The 18,889-nt window shown below is 42.4% G+C and overlaps 1 protein-coding gene across 1 annotated transcript in view; it reads left to right on the top strand.

Annotated features, from left to right (window-relative positions):
• ADGRL3 (adhesion G protein-coupled receptor L3) overlaps positions 1-18,889 on the top strand; it is a 509,563-nt gene that overhangs the window by 288,558 nt on the left and 202,116 nt on the right. Inside the window, exon 6 of the mRNA XM_051618348.1 lies at positions 4,594-4,703. Within this exon, the coding sequence (XP_051474308.1) occupies positions 4,594-4,703 (110 nt within the window). The remainder of the gene's footprint in view (positions 1-4,593; positions 4,704-18,889) is intronic.

Below are 18,889 nucleotides of genomic sequence, written 5' to 3' on the forward strand. Positions count from 1 at the left end.
TGCTGAAGGGAAGTAAAGTTTTGGTATTTGTTTTGGTTCTTGTTGTTTTTTTTAAAGTCTGAACTGAGTGTTAGGAGTGGAGTTGAGCCCTGCAGCTGGTTCTAAACTCAGATGCTTCCTTCAGTCCCACTGCTATAAATGCAAAACAAATGCCACATGAATTATTATTACCATTTCACGTTAATACCCTTGAAAGTGATTTTCCACTGCAACTGGGAGAAGTTCTGCAAAAATAATCCATGTTTTCTGTTGTAGTATATGTGTGTTATTCTGTATTGACACCTCTCAGGGTAAATATTTTTTCACATCTGCAAGACAAAACAACTACCTTAATAAGTAGGAATAAATGTAGCTGGAAAGAAGGCATAAAGAAGTGGGGTTTTTTTGTTTATTTTGGGGTTTTTGTTTGGTTTGGTTTGTTTTGTTTGGGTTTTGTTGTTGTTTTGGTTTGTGGTTTGTTTTTTGTGTTTTTTTTCTCTTGTGATTGGAACAATTTACACTTCTTCCAGGACACAATGTTTCCTCTCCAAACCATATATACGAATAATGTGGCCTTCTCTTTATAAGATGCTGGGTTCTTAAAGGCTGCTTTTTTGTAGGGTTTTTTGTAGGAGTTGGAGTACTCTCATTTCCTGAACTTACAGAAAAGTAAGTTGCTGTGAGTCTTTTAAGCTGGGATGAAAACGCAGATCTCAGGTTATGCTTTGGTTTCTGAACTCTTGGTTGGTGTTGGAAGGCCCCCCTTGGCAGAGCAGATGTGAGATACTGGCCTTTTCCCTGAGCACACTTCGTACCAAGTGTTTAGAGAGGCACCCAGGCACTGGCAAGTCACATTTTCCTTATCTTGCAAAACAAGAAAATGTAGGAGGCTTTTTGCCTTGTTAGCCTGAATGCCTTGGCAGCACAGTGACTTGTTTCTGTTGAGCTGTGTGGACTCCCTTGGTTCTGGCAAAGTGTCCACCAATCGCAGCAATTGTTGAGGTGGCCCCAGGTCTCTGAGAAGCAGGCTCTATCTTCACATGCCCACCTTGCACTTCAGGGAGCAACAGGGAAAGAAGAATGATTGCAGGTAAAAAGAAGGACTCAAAACAAACCAACCCTGAACAACAGGATGGCTATAAATTCCTTGTCAAATTTAATGATAAACGGTGATAAGGGGAACTAAAACCACTTTGGAAGCTCCTTTAATTCTTCTGTTTCTCCTGAACATTTGCCTTAAAATGTTATACAAACTAATAAAATGGACGCTGCTTTTTAATAGGCATAAAATTGTCAATCTGATGCCCCAAATTCACAGATTCCCCCCACAGTTCTCCTGTTCACTTGCCATCAGAGCATATGGAGAATGAGAAAATACCCCGAGAGGCCAGGAGTCATCTAGAAGAGCTGCAGCATGAGGGCAATGCTGGGAAAAGACAAGTAGTTTTGTTTGAAGGAGCTGATGAATCAACACTAGGAATGAGGTTCTCGTCAAAGGGTGGGTAATAAGAGGTATAGATGGGTGTAAAAGAAGCAACTGTAGGTTTGGGGTTTTTTTATGGTAAAGCCTGCAATGCAAATGTTTCCTACCTTGCTGGAGGGGAATCTGGCAAGATGCAGAGCTGCCATTTCTAGCATGAAGTTAAGTTTCTCTCGTTGCCTTATAGAAGAGACAGTCTTATAATTGAGCTGGTGCAGTGCTGGTTTTCACTGCAAGTTCTAACTCCAGTTCCTCCTCCAAGAAAGGGGGGGGAAGAGATAAAGGGAAAAACAAAACAACAACAACAACAACAAACCAAACAAAAAAATTAAAACCCAATCTCAAGATTGGTATAATCCTGTGATTTACAAAGGAGAGCTCATGGACTGGTTTGCTGGGAATGGAGTAAAACATGATTGCCTGGGTTTTTCCCCATCCGTTTTCAAGGCTACAGGTGCATCTTCTTCTATATGTGCCTGTCCCCTTCTGTGTGACTTCTTGTGTGTCACTTAGTGTCACAGGGGTCTTGAAACCTGGAAAGAAACGTGGCAAAACAGGAGCGACCAAGAAACTGTTGTGAAAGTGGGGAAAAAATATTATGAGCAAAAGCACAGCAACCAGAGCTTTAATAATGAGGGTTTTTTTACCTTTTTCTCCCCTTAAAATTTTTTAAGCCTGATGTCTGACAGGAATAGTTGATTAAACAGTTACTAGGTTTTTTCTAAGGTTTTTAGTCCAAATTGCCCTCATCCCCAGCCAGGGTGCTGGAATGGGAACCTGTGCGTTTCACCCTGGGGTGATAAAAGAAAACTCAAAATGCCAAGTGCTGGACACAGTTTTGCTGCCCAGATGAAATGAATGTGAAAAAGGGAGGAGGTTGTTTTTTTCTCATTTTGGTGGGGTTCTTTGTATGAGCCGTTTTTGCAAATTGTGTGAAGTCCTGACACTGCATAATATTTGAGCTTTTATTTGGGAGTTTTTCTTTTGCTTTTCTGTTGTTTCCCCCCCGGGGTGGCACTGTCAGTCTGATCTTGCTTTCTTTTGCAGTTTGTGCTTGGTAGGCTCAGTGCTGCTTCATCTTCTGATCCAGGGTTGTGAAAGGAGGCTTCAGGAGTTGCTAGAGTTTGGGGGAAAAGTCTAGATCAGCACCCTGCATTTCCCACTCAACCCCTTGAATCATGGCTCTTTTACTCCTTTGGTGATATTGCAGAAAGCAGCACTCGTTTGAGGAGGTTAAGGCTGGTGTTCATAGCATTCAGCTTCCAAACCAAGTTTTGAAATACTTGTTCTGAACCTGGAGCTTTCTAGTTTGCATGTTTATGTTTCTGGGTTTTTTTGTCTCCAAGTTCTCACTTAAAAAAAAAAAAGGCTGCAAGGAAATGCTTGGCCATTCAAAGCAAACTCTTCCTTACAGACAGAAAAATGAAACCACATGCAGATGAACCCTAAATGTGTCAAATCCTCTCCTTGCTTTAATCCCTCATAATTTTGGATCTGGACTTGTGATTTTGAAATGTCTCTTTGATCCATTGCTTTTATTCCATGTAACATGGCCAGGGCTGTCCCTGCAGCCAAAGAGACTATCGATTAGGCCAGTGCAATTGCTTTTTGAAAGGCACATTGAGCCCAGTAAAGGATTTTTGTTGAAAGTGAAAATTTGGATGATGTTCAAAGCCTCTTCTGGAAATCTGCCCACTTGGATGGTCCAAGCTACCTGTCTGTAAGCAGCAAAGATGAGGACAACAAAATTATGCTTTTGTTAATAAAGTTGGTTTTCTATGTGCATGATAAAACTATTTGCTTTCTGTGATAACTGTCATCTTTCAACTGGAAAACATGAGAATATCTCAGCCCTCTGGATTATCTGTTACCCAGCAAAACAGCCTGATGAGCAAGCGTATCAGCTCTTATTAATCTTCCCATAAAATTAAAGAAATTATGGAGCTTAAGGCAGTCATTAATGAATCAATTTTAATTTATTGGCTCAAATAAAATCCTCATTAATGCTGACAAACTGTAGCCTCAGGTAAATACGAAACATTTCCACTGCAGACCTAAATGAGTTCTGCACTGGATGCTGAGGTTGCTGCCAGAAGAGCAGGAAGGTCAGAGGTCCCATGTCATATCAGAGGAGGCAGCATCTTAGGGAAAGGAAATGCAGTGGTCTAGCCCTTAGGAGGTCTCTTTCTGGCATGCAAAAGCATAAAAATCAAAGACTAATTATATTTCTCTCTCTCTTTCATTTTTTTATTTTTTTTTCTTCTCTAAACAAACAAGAACAGGATTTTTCTCTGTAGAACTGCTGTTTGCTACATGATTTTGTATCCCCAACATGCACAAGATTTATACATCAAGGTGCTTGTACCACAAAAACAGAGGCAAATGTGGGTTTCCATGCATGCACAGTTCAGTCACCCACGGATGAGAGTCATTTGTGCCACAGAGAAAGCATCTCACAGGGACAAACCTCTGCTGAGCAGAATGATTGCATAAAACTAATGCCAGTGTGTTGCCTATGTAAGGAAAACTACTATTTTGGGTTTTAGCCAGCTTACTTGGTAATTGACTATTTTTTTTTTCATTCAAGTGTTTCCGTTTCTAGTCTTTGCATTAAACAGCATTATTCAATATGACTTTTTTTTGTGAGAACGCTTCATAAATATTTTGTACAACTTATTTGTAATGCCTGCTGTAAAATATACTACTCCTATTTTTGCCACAAATGGTGTTGGTTTAGTTTTTTTGCATTTTGTTTGATGGGGCTGGTGGTATTTAATGCTGAGGTCACTCAGAGTTTGAGTTTCCAGAATTAGTGGACCATGTACCTGTAATATATATATATCTTTTATATCTTCCTCTCAGTTTGGTTTTAAATAAATACCTCCTGGTTCTGTGAAAACTTCTTGGAGGGGAAGAGGTTGTGCCATCTTGCCTCTTCTCGTTTGGCAACAAGATGATGAAGACAGCGGTGTTTGCCATCAGCCCTTGTGAGCTGTCTGGCAAGTTTGCCCAGCTGATGCTGGAGTTCTGGCTTCTGCATCTTCACTCCTGTTGATGCTGGAGGGGCCACTCAGCCTCTTGACTTGTCCTTCTGTTTGGATTGTTTTCTGACTCTCTTTTTGCTTGCTTTTCAGGTGCAGTAATCGGACCCAATGTGCAGTTGTCGCCGGCCCTGATGTGTTTCCAGACCCTTGCCCTGGGACATACAAGTACCTGGAAGTGCAGTATGAATGTGTCCCTTACAGTATGTATCTTGACATATTTGCATTTGTTTCTTTAATAGAGATCCAATTTATTGTGGAGAGTGGGCCAGCCTTGAGCTTGTCTCTTGTTGCCTGGGGGCAAGTAAACTCTCGGTGACAAACTACGTATTAGGCTGAGCTGGTAAGATACGAAAGAATTGTCCTCTGTGCAAGGTTTGTGCTTAGGTTAAAAATATCTGAATAGTGCCCCATGTTTTCCTTGTTGTACAATGTAACGTTGACATACCACCTTTTGGAAAAGACTTGGGTAGCCCTGTTAGTGAAAGCAGACCAGAAGACTGAAGCACTGTTGCTACCTCATAGCTTCTCTCTGCAGAGTTTTATGCTTGTAATCCTGCAGCAGTGCATTTTGACCAGCCTGTGTCCATGGAACTGCTGACATTTGATAATTGCCTTAAATACCATATTGTATTGCTGAGGGGGCATAAAGCTAGTATTTTGGGAAATTCGGTGTTTGCTGGTAGAAATACTAATTTATAAGCTTCCAAAGTTATGAAGGCAAATGACAGGCAATCCATTTAGCCTGAATTTTTGAAGGCAGACAGACAGTCATCTGGGATTACAGCAGCATGTGCCAAACGGGAAATGTCAGAGCTACAAAAAGTGAAACGTACCTCAGAATTTGCTTTCTGTAGAAACCAAATTTGTTAGACATAGTTACAGTCCTACTGTCAAAAATGACAGACCTCAAAAAAGAAGAACAACAGCACTGCTAGGACTGTGCTTCTTATTAGCAGTTGTAAAGGGCTGATCCGTGCATAACAGCCCTGTTTCTAGGTTTCCAGGTGGAGGAGGCCAAAGCTCATAGCACACCTTTCAGAATAACAAAGCAGGTACAGGAATGGGTGCTTCTGAGTCCCTGAGTTGTGCTGAGAGAGCAGCAAGAGACTTCAATTTGCTGAAAACCAAGCTTTGGCTTAAGAACTAAGAACACCTTCTTCATCGCCTTGAGCAGGGGCTGCAGGAGAGCAAATGTGGCTGAGAAATGACAGGCATCCTGCCCGGAGGGCAAGTGAGAACTTGCAAAGCCTTGGGTGGTCCCTGTCCTTTGTGTGGGAGGTGGCTGCCTGCCTACAGCCACAACGTGTACAGGCTGTGCAGCGTTGTGCTTGTTGTGAAACCACAAGGTGAAGGAAGTACCTGAGATCACGTCTCTGAGCAAAGGGGACCTTCCTCTGAGGGACTCCCTCTCTGCTTCTGAGGGGCTCAGCGTGTCCATATTTGAGTTTTCTAAGCAAAAATGTGAAGCTTCTAAATGCAGTGATGGATTATTTTTTTATGGGGTGAGCGATTAAGCCCATGGAAAGAGTGACATCAGAAAGCTCATACCACATTACCATTTTGGAGGTATTCTACTCTCAATGAGGTCTTTCCTTTTTCAAACTGCATTGTTCTTAGGGAGGATGAGGGGAGACAGGTTTCTGCTTATTATAAGGGGTTGTATTTCCTTGTGATTTGCATGAGGTATGCCATTCCCTCTGGAGACTGGGCTGGGAAAGCAGTAGTCATTACCTAGTGCCCCTCTGTGGCCTTTGTTGCATACAAAACAAAGAGAAATAGTGGTACCTTGTGAGAAAGGTAATATGTGAATATTATGCTCCGAGTTGTTAATCGGCCCCATGTACAAGATGTAAAATAGCTCTTGTGAGAGGTTGCTTAGTACCAAATATACAGCAGGGATTGAGTATGTTTTAATGATCTGAATGTGGGGAGGAAAACAACAATGACAGCAAGCCACACTGTCTTTGCAATTAAGTTCATAGTTTGATGGCTGTTCCCACAGGGGGGTTGGATCTAGATCATCAGGAAGGTCCCTTCCAACCCAAACCATTCTATCATTCTATGAGCAGGGGGGGATGAGGGGAGAGCACATTGTAAAATAGGATGCCATCTGCTGGGCTGCTGTTCAGCACTGCCTGGAAATTTTGAGGCAAATCTTTCGTTGTGCTTCAGTGTAGCACTAGGGAAGTTGGTTGTGTTGGGGAAAACGGTGTCCCTTCATCTGCAGATGTGGAAAGGGAAACCTAGGGCTCCTTTGTATTGTTCTCCTTCCACAGTCTCTGTTTGGCTTTGTTGCTGCCTCCATTTCTTCCCTCTGAAAATTGTCAGCACAGCTTTGCTGGTGTTCCTTGCCTGTGCCCCGGGAGCACCCCATGAGTGAAAGCCATCCAAGCAACGGGGAAAGCATCAGTTTTGCACAAGGAGGTCAGCAAGGGTATGGTTGGACCCAAGCTATGCTTGGAAAATGAAGCATCTTTCCCTGTCTATGCCCTCAGTGATACCTCTGCCATTTGCTGTGGGTCATTTGGTCCCCCTGGATTCTTGTCACCAAGCCCACATGCTTCAGCCCCTCTCACTGAATTTGGGCTGTTGGCCCAGTCCTTTCAGGTCCAGCTTTCTTAGCATTGCTACCCACACCCAGCTGCCCTGTGTGATGCTTTGGTGGAGGAGGGCACTGGGCTCTATGGGCTCCCTGGTTCTGCTCACTGCTAGGAAATCTCTTCCTTGGCCACTAACATTCCTTGGTGCCTTCATGCACTGAGCCCTTGATGAGAGGTAGTGTCTGCTATAGAGCCATCTCCTAAAGAAATACAAGAGTTACATAGCAAAGGAATTAATATCTCAGCAGGCACTCGTGCAGTTCCAGTGTTCTTTGTCTGGTTGGATGGGGTTGCTCCTTATGGTTTCAGATTATTCCTTCTGGACAGAAAGAGACAGTTTACCTGAGCACTGGCTCAGCAGCAGAGAGGAATGTGTGTGTGTGTCTCAAGAAAACAGCGTTTAGGAGCCATCTTTAACAGATGTTGTTAGGACTGACCTTAGGCACTCTCACTCAATCTAGTGCTGGGGTGTACACTCTCTCAGAGAAAAATAATGGGAGATCTAAAACTCCACTGGGTAGCCTATTCCTCTTGCAAATTTATTTATTTATTTATTAGCTCTTTCACCACTAACTTGTATAATTTTCAAGAGGCAAGCATCCCCCTTTCCTCTCAGGAGGGGGGAAAAACATGCCTCTTATAGCTTCAGTAGCTCATATATTTAAAAATGTCCTTTATGTTGCCCTCCACACTGCATTCCTGTGTGTTCACTAGAGACTGTCCTAACAAAAAGAGTTCCACAAGGCTGTGTTTGCTCTCAACATGTGGGGAAGACAACAGACGGTTACACAGATAGTCTGGTCCTCTCCTCGTTTTCCTGATCCTGTAGGCAGTTTAGGTGCTGACAGATGCTGCCTTCAGAAATGGACAGTCGTTCCAAGGACCTCTTGACTTTTTTCACTGCCCTCTGACAATGAAAAGCAAGTGAAAAGCAGGTGATTTCAGCAGGTGAAAAGAGACCAGGCCTAATTTGACAGGCTATGGTGGAATCAGTTGTCCTGTTTTTCTGGTATCAGAGCAAGTCAACAAACTAATTTTGTCTTTCTCAAAGCAGGCCTTGGAATGTGGTGTTATTTCTCTGACACCTGATTTAAATACTGCCCCTTTTCTTCCAAAATACTGAAACTGCTACTCCGGTTTTCTTAAATTGAATTTTCTTGTAAGCGTTACTGACCAAGAGAGGTTTTACATGGCTTTCTGTTAATTTTGTACTACTGCAGACCTGCATTTTGCCATTGCCACAGCTGTGGACACATGGCACTTTACAGAGAGATGTCTACAACTGCAGTTTAGGCTGCATTATGTTGTAAGTATGAGAATCCTCAGTTTGTGAGGATCTCTTTGATCCAGCACTCTGGTTTTGTTTCCTGGTGCATCCCTTCCCTCTCTCCTACTCTCTTTACAGGGCAGTGTTAAGTGGGTAATGGAAACAGCAGTGGTGGAGGTGGTTTTGTGAAGCTGGGTCAACACTCTCACAGCAGAAACACTTTAGTATCTTCTTCTGGTGCTTATACAGTCCTGTTGTCATGGTGCCAGTACATCTAGGAATATGATTTTTCTTATTTCACCTTTGTAATGTGCTAAGGGACTTGCCATTTTCCTCACGATCCGAGGCAGAAAGCAGATGAGCCATTTCTCCAATGCTGTACACGAGAGCAGTGACAAGCAAGAGTTCAGTTTTGCAAGACCAGTGGTGGTGGGAGAGCTGCTGAACTAACTAGCTGTCATTATGAGCAGCTGGATTTTCTATGGATAATCTGATAAATCCAAAGCACGGTGTTGGTTTTCCCAATGCAAATACAGCCTTTGTATGCATGTCACACCTTAGGGCTCAACCCATTCGTGTTTTATTAGGTCTGCATGTATTTCTGAGGTGGATGAAGAGAAAGAACAACCTGCTTGAGGCTGACGAGCCTCCTTCCTTCCACTCTTCCCAATGTTCTGTGGGCCATGCCCTTGGAGGGTGACACCCCAGGTCAGAACAGAGAGAGGTATTCCAACAAATGAGCAACTATCACCCCCTGGCTTTGACTGAAATTTAGGGATTGTCTGTGTTTCAATTTCATTTTGGTCTTGAAAAAGGTGCAAGTTGAAAGCACAGACATATATTTGGAGTGCTTTTTCTGTTCAGTCCCCCCTAGAGACAACCATTCAGGCTCATGAGGATTCAGCATGGTGTTGGGAGGAGGATTTAGCTAGCTGAGTCAAATTCAGCTTTAGATTTTCCTGAGCTCTCAATTCCCTTAGGTTCTAGGTTTTGGAGTTCAGGAGAATAACTCGTGCACTGTTGTCCTTCTGAAACAGTCTAGTTATTAACAGAGACTTGGAAAATTTAAGTTACAGGGCAGGACAAAGTGGAGAAAAGGTGGGGATCAATGAAGAGAAGCCCATTGCTGATTGGATGGAAAGGATGACAGCAGCAGGAGGGAACAAGATGGGTGCCTCAGGCATGGCATTTCCCACTGGGATGATAGCTTGCTGCTCACCCAGGCAATGTGTCTTTTGTCAGCTTTTACTGTTGAGGAGATCTATTCAAAGGGCTGTTTCCTGAAAGGCAAAAAAACGTTTGTGGCTTCTGAGGAAGGATGAATCCTTCTTCCTTTCCATTCTTCTGGGTCAGTGGGCTAATAAATGTTACCGAGGCACCAAATATCTTTGATGCTTACAGAGATTTTCCTGCTTTGTTAATGCTAACAAGGTGAAGGAAAAAGAACACTTGACCATGGATCTCCTTTTCTTTTCTCAAGACTTTTTTCTTTGTAAACATGGAACCTGAAATCATATTTTCCCAATTGCTGTATTGATGGAAGGAAAGGTCATTTCTTTGCTAGAAATATTCCTTTTATTGCTGACAGAAGAGCAGATGGGCTCACATATCAATAAAAGTGAGGGAGGGTAAGTGTGATATGGGAACAGAATTCAATAAAGTTTTATTGTATCACAAGTGAACTGAAGTGCATTTAAAAACATTAAATGAAGGCTCAACAATATTTGCTCTGCTGGACCTTAAGGCCAGTGAATAGACAGATAATTGAATAATGACATTCTTAAGAAAATATAGGCGCTAGAAAGCAAACTGATATTTTCATTGCTCCAGGATTGTTGGTGGAAATGGAAAGAAGAGAGAGAAGCTGGAAGAAAATTGCAATCTGAAAACAATTTAATGAGACCACTTTCCCCAAGAATACAGCTCTTAATTATTTCTGGAGTGCTGCAAGACCATTATGTGGCCTCCAGGTTTTCCCTGTGTGCATTTTCTTGCCACCTTCCCTATCAGTTGAGAAGCAGTATTTGTCCACTGAGAGCAGTGCTGTGTTTTGTAAAACAAATGTACTTGTGGCTTCTCCAGTTTTCTTTCCTCCCAAGTTCTTCTGTGTTTTGTTGGGGTTTTCTTCTTGTTGTTGTTGTTATTTCCCAAGATAATTTGACCCCCCAAGGCCCACCAGTGAGAGTGGCAAATGTTGTCAAGGTATTAAACCCTACTTCTGGTGCTTTTGTCAGCAAAGAGTGAATTGCCCCTTGAAGGCAAGTGTCCCCTTTGTTTTATTTAGTTTAATAAATGATTTGTCTGAATAGGCAAAGAATGATAATTAAAAAAACCAAACCCAACACCAAACCCAAACATCAGATGTAACAACCCATTATTATTATTTCTGAGCAAAGAATCCTTACTTTGCATCCTGCTGACAAATTGCCTTTCTTCCAAGGCACACAATTCCTGGGCATTGCAGCCCAAATCCCCTGGTTTTGTATTTGCCAAAATGCCCAGCTTTGCTTGTTGATTCTGCCTCCATGGAGGCAGAAATGAAGGACATGTTACTTCCCCCAGCAGTTTCCTTTCACCATGTGTGTGTAGGGAGAGTGCATCTATACAACACCAAGTTGGAAAGCACCCTTAATTAGAATAACCTCATATTACAGGACTTTTCAAACCTGAAGGCTGAGTTATCTGCATAGGTATGTGCATAGTTTTCAAGAAGGGGAGGAAAAGTTGGTGCTGAGAGGTTGGGGAAATAAAGGTGTTTGAAAACTTGAAAGTAGCCTGAGATGAGGGAGAGAGGACATTTTTGTGAGCGATGGCAAAATGTGTGACAACGTGGTTCGTTTTTGAATGTGAGATGAATCCCTGGATGTGTTTAAGAGTCGTTTGGATGTGGTGTTGGTGGAGATGGCTTAGGGGAGAACTTTGTAGAGCAGGGATGATGGTTGTACTCTGGGATCCGAAGGGGCTTTTCCAACCTGAATTAATGGTTCTATGAGATTGGTTTAAAGGTAGCAGGTGATTTCAAGAGTGAGTTCCTGTCATGTATTCTGGTGTGAAGGTCTACTGTCCGCAGGAGCACTATGGATTTTCTTGTGGGGAGAAATTACATAGATGATAGACAATCTACATAGTATGAAGGCCACCACTACTTGTTCCATCTATAATTTCCAGCATGCTTCTGTGAAAAGTTAGCCCCTGCTGGCTCCTGTCACCTTGGTCCTTTTCTTTACCTTGTGGGACACTTCTTCATGTCTCCCCCTTGTGCCAGCATGAGTCCTTGTGTGAAAAGTAACCTTTTCTCTGTCTCACTCCTTTGAGTGTTTAGCTGTTTGTCTTCTGAACTAGCTCACCACTCCCCAGTCCCAGGCTTAAAATACTGAAATGCCTCTGTTCACTGATGCGTTCAATCTTTACACCATCCATTTGTTCTGAAAACCGTACCTCCATGCACAACAGGTTGTACTGCCACAGATCTTTGAGTTGCTCATACTGTCTTTATCAGAAAAGTCACCCCCGTGCTTCTGCTTAATTGTATTAGATCCGCAACGCTGCAAGGGGAAAGAGGTGGAATCTGTTATAGCCTGGGCACCTATGAACGTGTCAGCTGATCATGGAGTATTTTATTGCACATTTGCTGTCACAGCTGGTAAGGACATAATTTGATTGACATGTATTAATACCACTTACAAAAATAACGTGGTAGCTTACCAGCTGAGCAGGTTGTTATGGAAGAGTCATCGCGGTGAGTAAGTGTTAACTTCAGTCATGTGAACGTTTGAGAGTCACTTCTCTGCCTGTCGTATTTTAAACTTGCGCTCCTGATTAATCACTGAGGTGAGGTAAGCCTTCAGATGAGGTCTGACATTTAAACTGGACATCTGCAAGCTTCATAGTTGTCAAAGATCTTGCATTCAAGAACGGTGAAAAATCAAAGCGTTGCAAGAGGTGGCAGCGGAAAGTTTATTTTGCTTGCAAGTAGACAGAAGGATGCCCTTCACCCCTGTACACTCCTTTTTCTCAGTCCTATTTATAAGAATTCCATTACCTACAGACTTTTAATTCTTCACTTTGAAGAAAAATACTTTTCTTGCTATTTTTAACTGAAGGCTCAACTGACCCATTACATGATGAAGTATGAGTGGAGCAGGCAGCAGCGTGCTCTGCTGACAGGCATCTGAAGGGCCTGGCATGTGGGGCTACAGGGCATACAAATAAACACCCATGGTCTGAACACCGGGTCTTAGGGCGAGAGAGGTGTGGTTTTGTTTACTTTCTTCTCTTTATGTTTTGAGGCAAATTCAAAACTTCCTTTTCCATTCATTTGGAAGACACTGTGAGCGTCTTTCAGAGATGTTGGGCACGTTGCACGTAGGTGAGAGAAACGGCAGGAGTGGTGCCATTCTTCTGGCGTGGAAGTTTGGGTATTCTGGGGATAGAAGTAATTTTGGAGGAGATGAGTTTTTTCCCTTCCAATTAACACTTAAATGTGGAAAGTTAAATGGATACTGGTGACAAACTTGCAGACTGAAAGGAATGTGAGGAGGCATGGTCAGCATGACCGTGGTTTAATCTTGTGCTTTATTATTCTATATATTTTTTTAGCAAGTATGGCTGAGAGACTTCTTTCTCACTTCGTAGAATATGGAAAGGTTTCTGTGGTAGAGCAGCAGAGGCAATGTTCACTTATCAATCCCCATCATCACCTCACACTCACAAAGTTTACAGTGTGGAGATCCAGACTTTAAGTCACGGAATCGTCAAAGTTGGAAGGGACCTCTAGAGATCATCTAGTCCAACACCCCCACTAAAGCAGGATCCCCTAGAGCACATTACTCAGGGCTGCATCCAGGTGGGTCTTGAATATCTCCAGAGAAGGGGACTCCACAACCTCCTTGGGCAGCCTGTCCCAGTGCTCTGTCACCCTCACTGTAAAGAAGATTTTCCTCTTAAGTCAAAAACTTTACTGTAGATATCATAGAATCATAGAATGCCAGGTTTGAAGCAACCTCAAGGATCATCTGGTCCTACCTTTCTAGGTAGGAGCAAGGTTTAGATGAGATGGCCCAGCACCTTGTCAAGCTGAGTCTTAAAAGTGTCCAGTGTCGGGGATTCCACCACTTCCCTGGGGATATTACTGCAAAGTCCAACTGTTCTCATAATTTTTTTATTTGTTTTTTTCCTGGTGTCCAATTGAGATCCCCGCTAGGACCGACTTGCACCCATTACCCCTGATCTTTTCCATGCGACTCCTTGTAAAAAGGGAGTCTCCATCTTCTCAGTAGCCACCCATGAAGTACTGGAACATGGCAATAAGGTATCCCCTGAGCTTTCTTTTCTCCAGGCTGAACAAACCCAGTTCTCTGAGCCTTTCCTTGTACAGCAGCCTTCCTAGAATTATAGAATGGTTAGAGTTGGAAGGGACCTTAAAGATCATTGAGTTCCAGCTCCCCTGCATGGACAGGGACACCTCCCACTAGATCAGTCACTTCCCAGTCCTTTGATCATCTTTGTGACTCGGTTTTGTTTTTCTCACATTTGATGTTTTCCTTGATATAAAGCCCCATCACTTCTCCCTAGGGCCTCTATAATTGGTTTATTATTGAAGCTGAAGTTGGTAACCTGTGATGAGTAATGTGACTTATTTTATGAAGTTTATTAATATAAGGCAATAACTTAATTCCTTGTGTGACATCTGTGCACCATTTATTCCTTTTCAATCTTGTCCTACAGCTGCTGACTTTTTAGTGAGAAAGTGTATATTGTTGGTTTGGGTTTAGCTATTGCTTAACATCTTTCAATCAGTCGCTTGAATGCCTTTGAATGCTTGAGTCTGAATCAAAGGTCATTAAATCACAGGGAAACTTTGTTTCAGTCAGAAAACTTTTGGTCAGGTTCCCAGTAACCTGAGGCTGTCTGAAGTCATTAGCTTTTTTCAAGAAATTTGTCTTTGTCATACCCATTTTTAGCATGGTAAAGAACTGATATGGTCTACATTAAAATGGAAATGGTAACCAATACTGGGCAGAAGGAAGAATGAAATTCTGGTTAATTCCTCTCTCTCAGGTCTACTACTAGGGATTGGCCACCAGTTTTCTGCCTAAATACAACCCCATGCCTCTCAGTTGTCTCTGAACTATTCTGCCATCATTAGGAATGAAGACTATACTTATTTCCATCTGTAATAACCTGTTGTCTAAATTGTTCTATTAAGTCAAACACCCTCTGGAGACATTGATATGGATTTCATACATTTTCTAACAGATCTTCATGGAGATAATGTTTGTATTTCCAGATTTTATTCCTGTTATCCTTTCATTTCTCTCTCAAGAAGTACTGCAAAGTTTTCTTTCATTGATGCAAGCACTGTAAGGAGATTAAGACCATCCTTGCCAGGTGCTATTATAAATCCACAAAAGAAATGAAATACATTTATTGGTTTTTATTCTGGCCAATGGGGAAAACAGAATATATGTATCCAGTGGTTAAGTTAAGGACTGGAGTTCATTTCTTCTAGAACATGAGGGAGGAGGAGGGGGAGGGAAATTTGAGTGTATTAAGGCAAATCCCTTTAGTGTGTGAAATACGAAAACGCATCTTTCCAGATCTAAAAATACAACTTTTTTGGGTTTCTTTATATTAAAAGGGCTCCCAGGAAGAGAGCCAAATGCATCTGAATGTATTACTTTTTTTTACTCATTTCCTCCACTTTCCTTGCTAACAGCATTTCCAATTGACTTTTAATAACAACGTAGGCCTGGATGAAACCGCAGGAGTTGTATGTACCTCAGACTCTGGCAAAGGAGATAGAAACACAGACTGCAAAGCATTTGATTTTGGTTAGCTTCTGTCTCCCTTTCCAGGAGGAATCAAATGGGAGGAGGATTTATGGAAGACTGAGGCAAATGGGCCTTCCCCAGGGCAGGCGAGGAAAGGAAAAAGGAAAGGATGAAATCAGCTTACGCCTACACCTTTCCTATCCCAAACATCACCCAAAAAATGACATGGCATGTCATTTTCCTGGCCAGGCTATGCAGAAGTGTTCTGAAAGGGGTTTTGGGGTGTGTCTGGCTTTTAGTGGGGGCAAGGGAGCGGGGACGAGCAATTCAGATTAAAAAAATTTCTTCCAGTTGATTTCCCAGATGAATGTATTGCTGAGGGTCTAAGCTAATCTTCTCCTCCAGAGTCTTTTTCCCCTCCACGGCTAACTTAAATATGTCTAATGCAGTTATGAAATAAAAAACCCTGGTCTCATTTATCTTTAATTTCTCTGTTCTGCTCTACAGGCCCACTTAAAAGGATTTACACTGGGCATTTATCCCTTCTGATATCAAAAGCAAATTCCCTTCCAGATCTCACTTTTCACTGATAATCCTCAGAGAAGTATAATTTTAATTTACCTTGCAGGTGACATCTATCTGGTTTCTCTCTCTGCTTCTATGAAGGTATTATTCAACAGCACCTCATTAACTCTCTCTTTTTTTCCTCTCTTGTGTGTGTTGAATGGTGTCTATGAGTGAAACTATTGTCTTGTCCATTGCTGTAGAGCACACGCCAGCTCAGCAAAGGCTGGGGCTAGCACATCGCTGCATAATCCAGCGGAGTCCTTTCACTCTACCCAAGGAGAGGCGGCGTTGGGCCTTTGTCCTTTTTGCTTTAAAAATTAATAATCACATTTTGCAATTTAAGCTCTTCCGAAGGCTTGCGGGACCACACAGACGCACACTCAGGCATCTGAAAGCTTCCCGAACCTCACGCGTTCTGATTTGCAAAATAATGTTTCTGCTGAACAGAACAACAGCTACTGCACTCTCTGGGATTTGGAAAATGAACCCGTTATAGTTAGGTGTCCTAACGAAAACTAAACTCCCCTGGAAATCTGCCTTTAATGTCTGCATATGAAACACTCTGGAGTTACTCTACCTATGATACTGTTTAAAGGAGCAAATCATGCACTTAAGCTCTATTCTGAATGCAGCCTTGAAAGACAGTTGCATGTCTCTGCAGCCAAACTGAAGGGATGGGGGGAATGTAAAATCCACAAAGCAAATGCAGACTCGGTTGAAAATTTGACCTTCAGGAGAAGAAAAATCAGGAAACAATGCACAGGTGTTCTTGGAGACATTTTTTTATTGGTAAGACTTGGGACAAAACACTGAAATGATAAGATAAATTACTCTGATATTCTAGCCTCTCTTGGGAGAACAGAAAGGAGTGGCTGGTGGCTCTCTTCAGTATAAAATGACACTATATCCCTACTGGTGGTCTTTTTCTTACCCTAGTCTGAAATTAGTCCTGCTTCAAGTATAAATGCAGTTGTGTCCTGCTGCTGCTTTGGGTATTTATACTCGGATTGGCATTGCCTTAAAAAGGAGACTGTTAGACCATACTCAGTCTAGAGCTGAACACAGGAAGGCATCAGCTATTAAAATGCATGAGGGAAAATGTGGTGGTAGTTAAGTGCTGCCCCAGGTCTGACATGGTGGGTACACGTGTGAGGAGTGCCTGCAGTACATATAGGCACACCTGAGTCTGCTTTGATAAAGGCTATGAGATGAGATGCAGAGGCATGAGCTGTAATGCAGGAATACATTTACTACAAGCACATACGTGCAAGGCACAGTTGTACCCCCAGCTTCACTAGGGCTTTTCCCATTGGGATCTCTGGGATGCTTATACCTAGGCATGTGCCTCAAAGCTTGATGAATGTCAGCTTGCATGTGTCCATTCTATATATGCTACACACAAATAACAGAAGCCTGATTCTGGGGTCACTTGTATGTGCTGAGGCTGTATTTTCAAAGAAGGAACAAATGGGCCTTTGTCCATTTAAAGACTTGCTCAAAAGAGTGAGCATGTGCCATGTACATTTTCAGTGAAGTCCATAATTAAATATGTTCCAGATGTCTCTGGTGGGGGACGATATTAGTAATTATCTTAAAGTGACAAATCTACATTCTGTGGCTCATACTTGGAAAACAAAAAGTCAGTGTTTCAAATAGAATCCATTAAAAATATGTCATGGTTCAATTATCATTTTTAAGGTCTGAAGTTTTGCAGGGTTTTTTTTCCTGTTATTTTTTGGTTTGTTGTTGTTTTTTTAAACAGGTTTAGTAAAGGTATAGTAGATGTGTTTGAGCATGTTTTTGATGAAAGCCCACTGAAACGCATGGGAGTTTTCTTGTTGACTTGGAGGGAATTTGGATGCACATAGAGAAATTGGGCAGTACTGAAATCAGTGTAGCCTTGGTTATCAAACAGAGTGAGTCTGAACCTCTGGATTTGGGAGTGGAGACATTTGTGGTGATTGGAGGGAGAGGTATTTCCACTGCGAAAGAAAAGGCATTTCTTTCTCAAAGTGGACTGCTCTGTCTTCCACGATCCTCTCAGAGACAAAGACTCAAACCAGTTCTAGAGGACACAAACCAATCATTCCGATTTTTCCTTGATACAAGGCAGATGACAGAGCTGAGGTCTGCATATGCAGGAATAGGACAAGAAAGGCCGAAGCTCAATTGGAGTTGAAACTGGGTGGTGGTGTGTCAGATAACAAGTGCTATTTTAAGTACATTAATAGCAAGAGCAGGTCTAAAGAAAAGATGGGAGTGGTACTTGTTGAAGATAGTTATCTGACTAAAAGGGATTAAGAAAAAGCAGAGGCATTCAATGGGTTTTTTGGCTTTGTCTTTAATACTGGTAGACCTTGGGCTGCCCAGACCCTGAAGTCAGAGAACCACAAGTGTGGGAGTAGTGACTTTCCGTTTTCCAGCTGTATCAGCTGAATGTGCACAAGTCCATGGGGTCAGATGGGATTTAGACCAGAGTAGAGCTAGTGGATGTTATGGCAGGACCCCTCTTGATAGTCTGTCAAACGTCTTGAGAGTCTGGGGGTCCCTCCTGACATGATTCCCATTTGCAAGAGGACATGAAGGAAGACTCGGGGAACCACAGACCTGTTAGTCTAACTTCAGTTCCCGGAAAAAATATGGAGAAGATTATACTGGGCACTATTGAAAGGCATTTAAAGAATAATGCAGTTATCAGGCACAGTCATCATGGGTTCACAAAAGGGAAGTGTAAGTAAGTCGGTATCCTTATATGATAAGGTCAGTTGCCTTGTGGATGAAGGGAATGTGATGCATGTTGTTTTTCTGGATTTTAGTAGGGCTTTTAATACTGTCCCTCACATCATCCTTCTGGACAAGTTGTCCAACTGTGTGATGAGCTGTCCAACAGTGTGCTAGGTGAAGAATGGGCTGAAGGGCAGGGCTCCAAGGTTTGTGGTGAGTCGGACTACATCTGGCTGGTGACTAGTCACCAGCAGTGTTCCTCAGGGCTCACTTCTAGGGCCAGTTCAGTTCAATAAATTTGTCAAAGATCTGGATGCAGGAATTCAATAGACTATTAGCAAGTTTGCTGATGATATGAAACTGGGAAGTGCTGTTGACTCTCTTGAGGGACAAGAGGCCTTGCAGAGGGATCCTAGATAGATTGGAGCATTGAGCAATAATTAATGGGATTAAAT

The sequence above is a fragment of the Apus apus genome, chromosome 4 (assembly GCF_020740795.1).
Source record: "Apus apus isolate bApuApu2 chromosome 4, bApuApu2.pri.cur, whole genome shotgun sequence".
Lineage (NCBI taxonomy): Eukaryota > Metazoa > Chordata > Aves > Apodiformes > Apodidae > Apus > Apus apus.